This window comes from Corticium candelabrum, chromosome 19 (genome assembly GCF_963422355.1).
Source record: "Corticium candelabrum chromosome 19, ooCorCand1.1, whole genome shotgun sequence".
Classification (NCBI taxonomy): Eukaryota; Metazoa; Porifera; class Homoscleromorpha; order Homosclerophorida; family Plakinidae; genus Corticium; species Corticium candelabrum.
In genome coordinates, this window is record NC_085103.1 from 3163454 (window position 1) to 3178247 (window position 14794).

Genomic DNA, 14794 nt, shown 5'->3' on the forward strand with positions numbered 1-14794 from the left:
ATATGCCTTGATAATAAAATGAAGGAGTGACTAGGTTGGTGTGACACCAAAACTTCTTTGTCATATAATTGCTTTTCTTGACACCCAAACATGGCAAAGAAAACCTAACGTTCAAACTTCTGAGCAAGATAGTGAAGACAAAAACGTTGATGATAATGCAGAGGTTACAGAAGCTGTAAAAACTCTTGCTGTTCATTCTGCCAAACCATTAGAAAGCAAAGGGGTTAATATTCTTGCTTTTCATGTTGAGGAGGTAGTCCATTATGCTAGAAAATATCTGCACATCAGCAAGGTGTGCTATGAGTCTGTGTGGTACATAGTTCACACCTGTCCAGACATAGTATTAGTTTCCCCTTAACTACCACACATGTTGAAAGGATGTTTTCATCGCTGAAACTGATCAAGAAAGACCGGCACACCAGCATGAGCAACACCACCTTGTCTGACCTTATGGAAGTATACCATGAAGGACCATCACTTCAAGACTTTCACGCTGACGCCGCTATTCGGCTGTGGTGGGAACAATGCAAGACCAACTGCTGTCCTAATCAAGGTTTCAGAAAGCAATACTGAGCAAGGAAAACTGGAGAGTTGACCCAAGACGATAGCACTAGCAGCTTTAGTTTAGATGACTGGGACATGTGGCATAATCCTCTAGGACCACGTCTACAAATAGTTTTCCAGAAGGTCTGACTGAATACAATTTTGCACATTGTTGTGCTAGGTTTCCCTGTTAATGTTCTGCTATTGTCTCACATAATTATAGTGCACTTCCAAGTTTGTCTTTTGAGGTTCCATAATTTTTTCACTTTATTGTAACGCAATAAAAGATTGCTTTGCAGGTATGTTGTCTCAAAGTTGTTCTGGTTATTGTCATGCTTTGTATATATGTCAAATAATAGAAATAAAGTGTTGTTTGTGGGGTCAAAATTTGTTAGAATGGGCGTGGTCTAAATGGGCGTGGCTTTGGCAAACCTGTTTGTCCGGACAAAAAATTTCCTTATATTCCGCTCTGATTATATTCAAGACCACTTAAAAACAATCATCACTGGCCAACAAGCCAACAGACAACATACAGCACCAAATCAGGGGTGTGGCTAGGCATGTTTCCTGGTTGCCTGGAAACCCTAAAAAAGGTAAGTCTAACCTAGAGAAAATGACACGGGCAATAGTAACACCCGCTCAACACGTGCTATTCAAGGATCATTTCGTATGTCAACTAATGCGACTTAAGCTAAAGCTTGTAGTACGACTAAAATGACTTGGAATGTTGCTCGAGCAAGAAGTGAGTCGTTTATAGCTAAACGATTGAGAGGTAGGTATTATAGTAGAGTGATGTTGACTTCAATAAAAATTGTCGTAATAATTTTGAGCTAATAGGCTAGACAATGATGGCAAGGATCGTACATGCAGATATCTCCATGTGAAACCATCCCAGTAGCACATAGTTAGCTTTGCTGTCTGTTTGTTTGTCTGTCTGTCTATGTGTCTGTTTGTCTGTGTCTTTCTTTCGATGTGTCTATGTGTCTGTCTGTCTGTGTGTCTGTATGTGCATGTGTTTGTCTGTCTGTCTATGTGTGTCTTTCTGTCTGTCTGTCTGTGTTTGTCTGTCTATGTATCTGTCTGTCTGTCTGTCCGTCTGTCTGTGTTTGTCTGTCTGACTGTGTCTGTCTGTCTATGTGTCTGTCTTTCTGTCTGTCTGTGTTTGTCTGTCTATGTGTTTGTCCGTCTGTCTGTCTGTCTGTCTATGTGTCTGTGTGTCTATGTGTCTATCTATGTGTCTATCTATGTGTCTGTCTGTCTGTCTATGTGTCTGTCTGTCTGTCTATGTGTCTGTCTATCTGTCTGTCTGTGTCTGTCTATGTGTCTGTGTGTCTATCTGTCTGTCTATGTGCCTGTCTGTCTGTCTATCTGTCTGTCTTTATGTCTACGTCTGTCTGTCTATCTGTCTGTCTTTATGTCTACGTCTGTCTGTCTGTCTGTCTATTGTCTGTAAGTCAATCTGTAAAGAAATCCAAACACATCCAATAAAGCTGCATTTAAAAGTCAGAATTTCAATACTAATTTAAAGATTTAATTGATATTAACAAAAATCCTGCCACGCCTCCGCAAATCAATAACTCACAAGTAGACACACTAATTAGCAAATTGTAAAGGCGCAAGTCAAAACACCCATTACCACTTTACACACACGATTATTCGTCAATCTCACATCCTGGATGATCCGTGAGCGCTGCTCATGTCCACCGAAATGACCCACGCCTTGCAATCACAACCCCAACTACCACACAACTCTCTCATACAACGCCAGCAGATCAATTAATAACAAAGCCATCAGCAACACATGACCTACCACATCGGAAAAAAATTAGCACAACAATTACCGCGTAACGGCAACCGAATGACAACAATGTAGCAAGCAATCTAGTAGCGTGTCTGTGGTAGCCATGCAGCGGCTCTCTGTGAGCGAAAATCGGCATCTAGTGACTCGCCTGTCAACGTTCGGCCATCTAAAGCCGACGTAGTAACGACCACAAACTGGCTACTCGCTCTGACACTGCGTGCGAAATTTGTAGGGAATTTGTATGGCAGGATGGAGGAAGGACTGGAGGTTGAGCGTTCCGGACGCGTTAGAGACATGCGACTCGTAGATTATCAGTATTCGTTACGTGACTTACGCAAGTTTGGATAGAGTTGAGGAGAACGAATAGTTGAGATTGAGACGTCTGCGTCACTTCATGTGTCTAGTAACGAAGCATGCGCATTGGAAGTTGTTATCCGGGTAATGTATTACCATAGATACGCCATCAAGTGATCATATATTATGTATATTATGTACACTGTACTAAAAACATAATTTTCAGTATAGCATTTATTAAAAATATTTAAATTTTTAAATAAAAACAATTTTTGTTGACAATAAAATTGCGGTGCATACGTTAATTAATTAATTAAAAATATTTTTAGTATAAAAATTTTAAAAACATTTTTATTGAATATAAATAAAATATTTAAAGTTTTAAGTAAAAAAACAAATTTTTGTAGACAATAGAATTGCTGTGCATACGATAATTAAACCAGAAATCAACTGCTAGCTTGCCTCGTCCGCAGACTCTCTCGAGCTAGTCTTGTTGTTATACGGGCACAAATTTTTATACGGGCACCGGACAAGACTAGCGCTAGAGATTCCAGCAGACCCTCTCGCGCTAGTTTGTACGGTGCCCGTATAACAATTCCAATTGTTAGACGGGCACCGGTATTTATACGGGCACCGGTTAGACAGCAGATCATAGCAAGAACTAAAAGTATGAATGTCACTTTAATTAATCTAGATTGCGTGTTCGTTCGGTTTGTGTCTAACTAGGAAACCTATTCCGTTCCAATGGCAACAACGCTGATGTAATCGGAATCAGTGTTTTCATTAGTATCCGGTTGTCTGACTGCCACTCCACAAGAGTCTTCTCTAAAGTAGTTGTATACGTTGCCTTGTATATTGTTTCCTTGTAGGCCAAACATTGCACCGTTAGTATATAGCATATTAGACGATCCGGTCAGTGTGTAATTTCTGTTTGCAAACGGAACGCTCCAAAAGATTTGATAGCCATGATTTAGGAGTTCGTGTCGTTGTATTCTCTCGACTCCCTTCTGACCATAGATTTCCATTGTTATTCCGTTGAACGTTATCCACTTAATCTCAAACTTTGGATTCACTAAAAATTCAACATCGACAATTAGTTTTGAACGGCTGTCTAGAAATAGATTAATCTTGTGAACGTCTTCTAGACACTCTATATCGTATTTACTTCTCAATTTTTAAATTGTGTCTTTATTTTAAGTTAATAACAGAACAAACCGTCCCCTGGCCCAAACTGTCCCAAATGGGCCGGCCTTTTGTGTCCCACTGGACAGTCCATTTCGTCCCCATTTGGCCCAAAGTGTCCCCCATGCTATTTTGTCATGCTACTACAGTACCAGCCAAATTGTATAGCGTGCGCTACTGCTTTACACGAAATTAAACTACCCGACAAATTGTATAGCGTGCGCTACTGCTTCACACGAAATCTGGCTGGGAGATTGTACTGTACAGTGAGCTTTTAGCCACAGAACGAATCGTAGCAGTCACTACTGGTTCCGTCTGTCTGCGTCTGATGTGATGCTTTGCAACAAGCTACAGGTTTGTCTATTTCACTATTACGTGAGTGATTGACGTAATTTCACGCTAGATTTGGCTCCACAACGACCTCTAATAACTTAATTAAACGTAGAAATCAGTTTGTCGGTCAAGGTGTTTGTTTAGTTGAGAACCTTCTGTTTAGCTCGGACCAAATGGGCCAAGAGGGGACAGAGTCACAGAATGGGCTTGGACTATTCTGTCCGCCCAGACAGGATAGGCCGGTCAATTTGGTCCGGCTGGGACACTTTGGATGGGAAACACTTTGGATGGGAGACCGAATGTACCATTTACCTGTCATGGAAGTTACACATGATTACGTATCTAACCCTGGTAGGTAGTCGTCGTTTCGCGATCGTGATCAGGACAATTGAAATGTACAGTATATGTGTATAGGTATGCACTCAGTTCAGTTGTAACGACAGGTATGGTATTTACTGACATAGAAACTGATGTCGGCAAACATTGAGTATCAACAGTGTTAGATACAGCACAGTGTAGTACTGGATTGATCATGTGCGTGCGTGTGTGTGTGTGTGTGTGTGTGTGTGTGTGTGTGTGTGTGTGTGTGTGTGTGTGTGTGTGTGTGTGTGTGTGTGTGTGTGTGTGTGTGTGTGTGTGTGTGTGTGTGTGTGTGTGTGTGTGTGCGCGCGCGCGCGCGCGCGCGCGCATACAACGATACAGCAATTTACTAACAACTAATCTAATCTGTCCGTGAGGACAACAGGACGGTGTGCTAGTATCTAGTATCTACAAAGCTCAAATTGTCTGTCTGTGTGTGTTAGCGATACGCGGCCACGTCTTTTGTCCGTTCGCAACCAAAATCGGCACGCGAAGGGAAAGATTTGCGTAAAAAATTCAAAAAATTGCAAAGAGCCCCCTCTCGAGGGGTCGACCCCTGCTTAAAATTTCTCGATGACGCAAACGTCACACATTCTAGTTTATTCGAACACACGCCCAAACCAGTCCTGAGTAGACTGTAAGTGTCGTCGTTCTTCGTAAAGGTTCGAGTAATCAAATATTTCTTGCCGATGGAACTTACTCTTCTAGCGCTTTCTTTTCTCTCCAAATCCTGCACCAAATCCAGCCTACACGTTTTCTGTACCAAGCGCTGCACAGGGAGTTTGTCAATTTCTATTGAAAAAGCGCGAAGAGCAAGATTCAAATTAATTTAGTACATCCGGGACCTCGCAACAAAGATTGCACGTGACGTCACGCTCAGAACGCTACAGTATCTTGCTCGTACGAAGTACGGAGCATGATCTAGTATATAGTATATATCACTACGCCCCTTTCTGTTGTGCGATCCTCCCCCCCGACTAGAAGCCTCGCTATGCTCGGCAACTACTAACACCACGTGCACGTCACTACAGTACGTTCCAGAATTAGAGGCAGTCATGAATAATGGGTCTGTCATAGGCGTGTTCCTGACCAATATTTCCATGATCATTTTACAAAATGACGTATCAACTGCAAGTATCTCCATTTTTCTACATTCTGTTTACACTGAGGTCACTCGTACTTTATTCAAAGTGAAGAGGACAAGCAATTAACTACAGACAGTCACCGTGACGGCTCGCTAACAAGTTTTGCAAAGGTATTTGCTTGCTCACGTGCATATTTTCCCACATTAACTTTTTGTCTCGGCTCTGGTGTCAGCTTATAATCGCCTATCGTAGCTCATTACAGCGACCTAAATGATATCATTGCGGGTACTCTAGACGTTTTATGCTGATAGCTTTGCAAATACCGTATGCGGAACGGGCACGTGATGGGCTTTCCAATGGTGTCAATTTCACGTGCCTACGTGCTTCCTAGCATGATCTACATGGCTGAGAAAGGACAGGCAGTCTTATCATTACAGTAAATCATTTTGAATTCGACGCGGCGCTTTTAACTTACTCTCTGTTCACTTACTCTCCGTTTGCTATAACAGTGAAGGTACACTCGAAAGTTATGATCAGTAATCAAAATTGGAACGTCCTGCGTGACTCCGCATAGACTAGCGGACAAGCTCCAACAACCATGCATATGCCGAGATTACATGAGCGATACACTGTACCAGTGAACGCACACTCTACATTCCAAAGTTGTTTACATGGTCATTTCCGTCGAGTCGGTCGTGCGCTACTTCCGGTGGGACGACTACTATACCCTCGCTACGCATAGTGTTAACTTGCGCATGCGCGCTCAGGTTAACTTAGCTAAAGTCCATCCACGAATTTAGGGGACAGTGCAAAATGTTTTCTAGATCTCAGGCAGTAGAGCACCTGCATGGTTAATTCGCATATTTTTCGAGAGCACGTGACTAGGAGGAGTCAGATCTCTAAACAGAGCAAAGCTATCTTGATTAGTCTTCTAGGATGTGCTTCCTGCAAATGCACGCCTTAGGTCGGCCTAGATGCTAGCGACAAAGAATACCGACATGGAAAAGGCGTGTTGTCATTGTTAACATGCATTTTGTCTTCTCTTAGGAGAATTTTTTGCTGTTCTGAAGAGTCCCCTCCTTCAATTCTCTAGTGAACCTGTTTTTTGTTAGTTCTACAACAACCTTTGATATTCTGTAGTAGCTGCACTACCAAATTACAAACCTGGAGCAGATAACGTAATTAGTGGGTTGTGCATGTACAATCTCTGTTGCTCCTAGAGTACTTGTAAACATACCCTAATTGCTTAGCTATTATGTTAGCCTGCATATTTCTACTGTACTGTACTTGTTTCTCTTGGCATGCCTTTCACTTAATTAACAGCTTTTATCATATTTAATTAATCTAAAAGGTCGAAACTAGCATAAAGTCCATCCACAAATTCAATTAAGTGACCGTGGGAACAGTGGTTTGAAGATAAGGCCTATTAGGGCAAACTGCCTTAGCGAATACCAACACGGAACAACATGTCCACATGCGTACTGTCTATACCATACCTACATTGAATGCATTCTCCACTAGAACTCAACATCTTGCCCTGAGCATTGCACGCTTTCATCTCCCTCAACTCAGCAGCTAACTCATCTGCCAGTTCTCTAGTACTGCACAAAACAACACAAAACTGTCAGACACGCAAAAAGCAGACCGTTTTTAGATACACGAAGACAAGACAATAGACATACTAAGCTTGCATGCAATGACCATATAGATGCTCTTACTTTGTTGCATTTTTTGTCTGTTCATTGGACGTTTTCATGAGCTCCTATATACACATTCATTACGAAACGCACGAAACTAAGTGTAATCGACTATGATCTACTGCGTCCGATCGTAAAGTCATCAACCTAGACACCGGCGTAGAAAGCGGCTCGCGTGCGGAGGGGAGTTGGGGATGAAGCCCCCTCGCTCAATGTAGGCATTGAAATTTTCTGTGTCAGTGACTTTTGCAAATCTACTTAAGGTCTGGCAAGCGAGGTAGTTTCTTGGTCATGATGACATCCACGGTACAGCCCCCCCGCTCTTGAACATCTTCCTACGCCACTGATTACTCGAGGCCTGGATTTTCGGGCTAAGGGTATAGTAATCGTTCGATAACCGAGCGACCGACCGAGCGACCGACCGACTGTATATATATATATATATATATATATATATATAGTCGATTAGCGCAGATGCAAATGAAGCTATTTCGACCAATAGACGAGAAGTGGTGTCATTAGCGACCAATAGATGAACGTGGTGACATCATGAGGCTGCACCTCTCTTTGTATGGTAGCTGCTACTAGACAACAACCAGACATCTAGCTAGAGAAGCGGCACAAAGAACGAGACTTTTACATTCTTGTGAGCTGGAAAATTGGTGGTGAGCTGCTTGTTTTGCTCTCCATTTGTAACCTATGTTTCTCACCAACAAACAGAACAATGATCACGCCCGTTACTTCATCACGTAAGGCGAAGATTGCCAGCCGGCCTAGCGTCGAGGCTCTCCGACTTGCAACATTTGGCTTGTTCCAGCACTTCGCAACAACTACATTTGTACAGTGTAACATGCATGTTTTCCCCCATTAGGACAACAACCAGACGTCTAGAGAAGCTGCACAAACAACCAGACGTCTAGAGAAGCTATACAAACAAACAGATACCTACAGAAGCTGCAGAAACAACCAGACGTCTACATTCTTTTGAGCTGGAAAATCGGTGGTGAACTGCTTGTTTTGCTCTACATTTGTAACTTGCCCACCACGCACGTTACTTTATCACGTAAGGCGCGTCGAGGCTACCCGACTTGTAACATTTGGCTTGTTCTAGCACTGCGAAACAACCTGATCTACATTTGAAACGTGCATGTTTTCCCTCGCGCCCGTTAGGACAACAACCAGATGTCTATAGAAGCTACACAAACAGCCATTCGTCTAGATTGTTGTGAGCTGGAAAATCGGTGGCGAGCTATTTCTTTTGTTGTACGTGAGGGTTTACCACTAGAAACAAGAAACAACGCCTAATCTAGCTACATTTGTAACGTTCATGATTTCCCCACATCTAATTTGGTTTTGACTTTGGTGTTACCTATGCCACGCCTAAAACCGCCCATAGTGGCTCATTACGACTTCAAAAGCTGCACAAACAATCAGACACCTAGAGAACGTCTAGAGAGCAAAGGTCGTAACATTATGCTTGTTCCATCAATAGTGTCATCTCCTGAAAGCCCAAAACATTGTAGGTGCATGAAATTGTGTTTTGTTCACTGAAAATCAGTGCTGCTTCTTTTGTACCTATCTAACCAAAAGCTGGTTTTCGTATTTGCTCTATACTTTCGCTGTGCGTGGCGGTTAATTGGTATCGTTTAAGCCATTATGTCATAGCGCGACTAATTACCTTCAAGGTGCTTAATGGCCGAGGATTTGCACTTCTAGTGCTTCTTCATTACACGATGCCCGGATTTCCGGGCTCGAGTATAGCAGTCGTTCATGACTCGACGACCGACCGACCGTATATATATATATATATATATATATATATATATATATATATATATATATATATATATATAGTTGGTTAGCACACATGCAAATGAGCTATTCCGACCAACAGACTAGAAGAGGTGTCATTGCCGACCAATAGACGAACGTGATGTCATCATCGCTCCACCTCTCTTTTTTGGTAGCTGCTAACGAGAATTCGGCCATCGGGCGTCCGTTCTGTACATGGTGTTTAGTCCTTTGCTTTAAGGGTTTAGCACATACATTTGTACGTGTATGTTTCCCCAACAACAACCAGGACTGCAGGCCCGTAGCAAGCGGTCCGGCAGGTCCGGCATTCGCCGGACCATTTTTCAGAAACTGTAGTTTTAGCAGCGGCAGAACGGCGTAGACTTCCGGTTATATAGCTATAGATGATAAAATATATTATTTACTTTCTATTCTGTCTACGTTATCAAGCACAGAGAAATGTAATAATCACAGTGGACATTGATTATATTGTAAAAATTGAGATACGTACCAGAAATAGCTGGAAGAATGCAGTGTAAGAGTAGAAGGGTTCGAAGCCACATCCGGGATTTGTCCTAAATCTTCTAAGTATGGCGACCAGCACATCGAAAGTCTTTCCTGATGATCAAGCCGTTCTTAACCAGCCTCACTAACCCCTAAACTTCGATTTTCCAAAGTGCCTCTTTGGGAAGAAGGCGGAGTTGCGTTGCTTCAGGCCATCTTGGTTTCATCAGTGGCCACTTCTTCACTACCACGAGGCTGACGACGTCGTGTTTTGTCACCTGTGCGTAAAAGCATTGACTCTCAAACCGATCAAGTCCTAACCGGATCCTGCTTTTGTTAGTACTCTAGCACATACAGAAGTAGGCTGTTGGTCTATAATTGTATTCATTGCTAAGGTTACTCGTGGATTTTCAAACTGGAAAGATGCAACCACAGGATTCAAAAACCACGTAAAGAGTGCGTGTCATCGTGAAGCAGTGGAAATTCTTGTCACTCTTCCTGCCACCACCAGGGACGTTGGAGAACATCTTTCTCATGAGCATGCTGTCCAGAAAGTCAACAATCAACAAACGCTTCTTCAAGTACTGTCGTCTGTGAGATTCTTGAGTAGGCAGGGTCTTGCTTTTAGAGGAGATGGAGATGAATCAGATGGTAATCTACAACAGCTGCTTTGTCTACAGAGTGAGAAAGACCCTAACCTAGCACATTGGCTGAAACGAAAGGAGAATGTCTACACAAGTCCACAAATTCAAAATGAAATGATCAAAACATTGGGCCTCCAAGTGCTACGAAATATTGCCACAGACATACATAATTCCCCATTTGTAACGATAATGGCTGATGAAACTACTGATGCCTCCAACAGAGAGCAATTTACAGTCATCATTCGTAGGGTTTCAGAAGACTTGCAAGTGGATGAAGAGTTTATTGGACTTTACCAAACCTCAACTACTGATGCTGCAACCCTTGCAGCTCTGATCAAGGACGTCTTCATAAGACTGAATGTGAGTATGAAAAAACTTCGTGGACAGTGCTTTGATGGTGCCAGTGATATGAGTGGCTATAAAACTGGTGTTGCTAAACGCATTAATGATATTGAGCCAAGAGCAGTCTTTACCCACTGTTACGGTCATGCTCTAAATCTCGCTGCAAATGACACTCTAAAGCAATCAAAGTTGATGAAAGATGTACTAGACACAAGTCGAGAGATCACCAAACTGATCAAATATTCCCCACATAGGGAGGGGATATTTATGAAGTTGAAGGAGAGCTTGCCCGCTGGTAGTACAGGTATCAGAGTACTCTGCCCTAATAGATGGACAGTGAGAGCTGATACGCTCTCAAGCAATATCAGTAACTATGAGGCATAGCAGAATACATGGGAGGAGGCCTTTGCAATAACAAAGGACACAGAGGCCAAGGCCAGAATCCAAGGGGTGTCAGCCCAAATGGATATGTTTCAGTATTCGTATGGTATCATGCTAAGTGGAATGATATTAAGACACGCGGACAATCTGAGTAGAACTTTACAACATAAGTCTTTGTCTGCAGAAGAAGGTCAACAAGTTGCTCAGATGACTGTTGATACAATCACATCACTTCGAAATGATGATGCCTTTGACCTGATGTGGGAGAAAGTGAGTAAGAAAGCCAGATCTTTGAATTTCAGTGACCCACAGCTACCCCAAAGGAGGACTTTAGGCATTTGGTGTGCGAGTGATGGAATACACAGTGTTCTGGAACAGTTTCTGTGAAGACTTGACTGCTTTCTAAGTAAATGGTTGTACAATTTTGTTCTTTGTTGTTGAGTGAAATGCTTTTGTCTCAGACATTAATATCAATCGCAGCATATAACTATTAATTTTATCTTTCGCCGGACCATTTATTTCATGCTTGCTACGGGTCTGACCTGGAGCGAGGGTGTGTAGCTGTACCTGAACCTAACATTTTGCTTGTTCCACAGTGTTTCTGAATAGTGGTTCTGCAATCTGCCAGCTTGAATTTTCGGTGTGCGTGGCTGAGCGGCCGTGGTGTTGTTGCAAAGATCACTAAAATTTTTTTAGTGTCGTCTTCAACAGAAATTTGGCGTTTGACGGGAATTTGCGAAGGACAACGTGCATTGTCCTTGTCATTGTCGGACGAAGCGGCTTGGCTGACCTGTAAGTACGCTAGTGCGTCTCTATTCATTTTTGTTTTACGGTATCCAAAGTCAGAGCGAACAGACGTCTAATTAATCTACATGTGCACGTGCATGTTTTACCACATTGGTGTTTTGTTTTGGCTCTGGGGTCACCTCATTACAACAACCAAAACGGCGGTTAGACGGATAGCTGTGTAAATACGGTACAGTGCACAGTAGGCGACGTCTAGCTAGAGAATCGGCACAAACAACAAGACGCCTAGAGAAGCTGCACAAAGAACGAGACTTTTACATTCTTGTGAGCTGGAAAATCGGTGGTTTTCTGCTTGTTTTGCTCTCCATTTGTAACCTAGGTAACAAACAGAACAATGATCACGCCCGTTACTTCATCACGTAAGGCAAAGATTGCCAGCCGACCTTGCGTCGAGGCTCTCCGACTTGTAACATTTGGCTTGTTCCAGCACTTCGAAACAACTACATTTGTAACATGCACGTTTTCCCCCATTACAACAACTACCAGACGTCTTGAGAAGCTGCACAAACAACCAGACATCTAGAGAGGTACAAACAAACAGATGCCTAGAGAAGCTGCAGAAACAACCAGAAATCTCCATTCTTGTGAGCTGGAAAATCGGTGGTGAGCTGCTTGTTTTTTAACTTGCCCACCAACAAACAGAACAATGACCACGCGCGTTACTTTATCATGTTTCCCCCATTACCGCAACAACCAGAAGTCTAGAGAAGCTGCACAAACAACCACACGTCTAGAGAAGCTATATACAAACAACCACACGTCTAGAGAAGCTATATACAAACAACCACACGTCTAGCTGCACAAACAACCAGACGTCTATATTGCTGTGAGCTGGAAATCGGTGGCGAGCTGTTTCTTTTGTTGTACGTGAGGGTTTACCACTAGAAACAACGCCTAATCTAGCTACATTTGTAACGTTCATGTTTCCCCCACATCTAATTTGGTTTTGACTTTGGTGTTACCTATGCCACGCCTAGAACCGCCCATAGTGGCTCGTTACGAGTTCAAAAGCTGCACAAACAATCAGACACCTAGAGAACGTCTAGAGAGCAAATGTTGTAACATTATGCTTGTTCCATCAATAGTGTCATCTTCTTAAAGCCCAAAACATTGTAGGTGCATGAAATCGTGTTTTGTTCACTGAACATCAGTGCTGCTTCTTTTGTACCTATCTAACCGAAATCTGGTTTTCGTATTTGCTCTATACTTTCGCTGTGCGTAGCGGTTAATTGGTATTGTTTAAACCATTCTGTCATAGTGCGACTAATTACCTTCAAGGTGCATTCTGGCCGAGGGTTTGCACTTCTAACAAGTGCTTCTTCATTATACTTAGCATTTCAGTCGATTTGTGATGCCCACGCAAAATAATCCTTAGTATCTAATTAATCGTCGTTGATTTTCTCGTGGAAGTCAAGATTTCGACTATGCATTTGCCAGACCTACCACGCCAGCTTCGCCGTCTCTAAAATAACTATCGAATATGGCTTCCTATTTACACAGATGTTCCGTTATATTGACTAATCAAATGCTCATGACTCGCAAGTCACTTCTCTTCTGCTGTTTGGACCGTCTTTCAGCCCAAAGAGCCAGAATTCGAAGTGGCCTCATGCATGACTCTGACAAGAGCGACCAGCTCTTAGTGGTCTAATGAGCACACCTGGTGTGACCTCTACTTCACTCACTTCCGAGTTCACACTGACGGGAAATGGACAGTAGAAATGCACCCAATACATACCTTTATGTCATTTTGCAATTCGGACACCTACAAAGAAAGCTATACACTAGAGGTGCACAAGTTAGCTGTACACTTGAGTATACGTACCGTTTGGAACAGGGTATTTACTAGACAATCCAGTTGGTCATGGGGACGCACTCCCACCAGCATTATCTAGAGAACAGGCGCTAGACGGACCATGCATGCAGAGTCATGTAACCATATAGCAGTACGTGCTTACCGTTAGAAGCAAGGAAAATCGCAACATGCTGCCTCTTCTCATCTATCAGAGATTGTGCCGCAAGGCAGTAAGCGCACACTGTAATGAAACATGAGACGGGAAGTGACCTAAACGTATTACGTAATCAGGCCCCTAGGAAGCGTTTAAAGGTACATTTCGGTCACATGCGCTAGCAAACTGCGCCCCGCATACACTTTTGATTGTTGGTTACCAACAATCAAATTGAGACATTTGACGCATTTCCAGAACAAAATATGCTTACGTATGCTTTTAACTGACTAAATGATAAATTCTATCGGACGCGTATGTAACACTTTCGATCGCGACTCCAACTTAGCTACCCTAGATCGCAGTCTGCCTAGCGTGCAGTTTGGTTCAATAGATAAAACACCTATGCACAACTTACTCATACTTATCAGACGGGCAACGGTTTTATAGCGTAACGCCGAAGAGGTTTTCTAGCCATCACGTGTAACATCACGTGACATCGACAGTATGTCTGCTCCTGTTGTAAGGCTTCCTTCCGTGATTCCGCGGAAGCGCGGGGGACGACGAAACAGGTCTGGACGCCGATGCCGCTCGCCTTCGGATCCTTTTGTTAGTGTTCGCGTGCGGCAAACGACGTATGAACAACTGACTTCGCTAAAAGATTCCTGTCTTTTCGGCCTATGAACAGCGTTGTCCTGCATCTTCTGTCAATTTACGAAAGTTGCATGTTAGTAACAACATTTTCAAGTTCTCTAGTGTAGTCCATCGTGAAATTTTATGTGTAGAAGTAGAAGAAGCGACTCTTCAGATCGAATTGCAAGTGACAACTCATTGGAAGACTCAAGGACAACTCCAGACTTGGGAGGAGATGACACTTCCAGCATGTTCATGCAACAGACATTTGGTATCATGTACTGTAGTAAAATTAACTACTTTTAGTAGTAGCTAATCAAGATTTGCCGCTTGTCCTCGGTTACCTCTACCCCAGTCAGACACGGACAGAGTTTGGGTTCTGCACAAACAATCAGACAGAAAGACTTCTTTACCAGGTGACTGGTCATAGTTGTACGATGCTTTGTATCTGCAG

At 42.8% G+C, this 14794-nt stretch overlaps 2 protein-coding genes across 3 annotated transcripts in view; both read right to left on the reverse strand.

Annotated features, from left to right (window-relative positions):
• Positions 1-2766, reverse strand: part of LOC134194744 (protein FAM149B1-like) — a 19906-nt gene extending 17140 nt beyond the window's left edge. The window contains exons 1-2 of the mRNA XM_062663697.1: positions 2679-2766; positions 2213-2349 (exon numbers count right to left, since the gene is read on the reverse strand). Of these exons, the coding sequence (XP_062519681.1) occupies positions 2213-2301 (89 nt within the window). The 5' untranslated portion in view covers positions 2302-2349; positions 2679-2766. The remainder of the gene's footprint in view (positions 1-2212; positions 2350-2678) is intronic.
• A 379-nt stretch (positions 2767-3145) lies between these two features.
• LOC134195068 (uncharacterized) lies at positions 3146-13787 on the reverse strand. Of its 2 annotated transcripts, XM_062664078.1 has the most exons (6): positions 13720-13787; positions 13587-13652; positions 13500-13526; positions 7317-7360; positions 7099-7199; positions 3229-3710 (listed from the first exon to the last, which is right to left on the reverse strand). In XM_062664078.1, exons 1-6 carry the CDS (start codon positions 13759-13761, stop codon positions 3370-3372), a joined length of 621 nt encoding a protein of 206 aa, XP_062520062.1. In that variant the 5' UTR covers positions 13762-13787; the 3' UTR covers positions 3229-3369. The 2 variants fall into 2 exon arrangements, with proteins under 2 accessions (XP_062520063.1, XP_062520062.1); XM_062664079.1 differs by lacking the exons at positions 13500-13526; positions 13587-13652; positions 13720-13787 and adding exons at positions 12023-12079; positions 12148-12195 and having other exon boundaries at positions 3146-3710.
• Positions 13788-14794: the final 1007 nt, after the last annotated feature.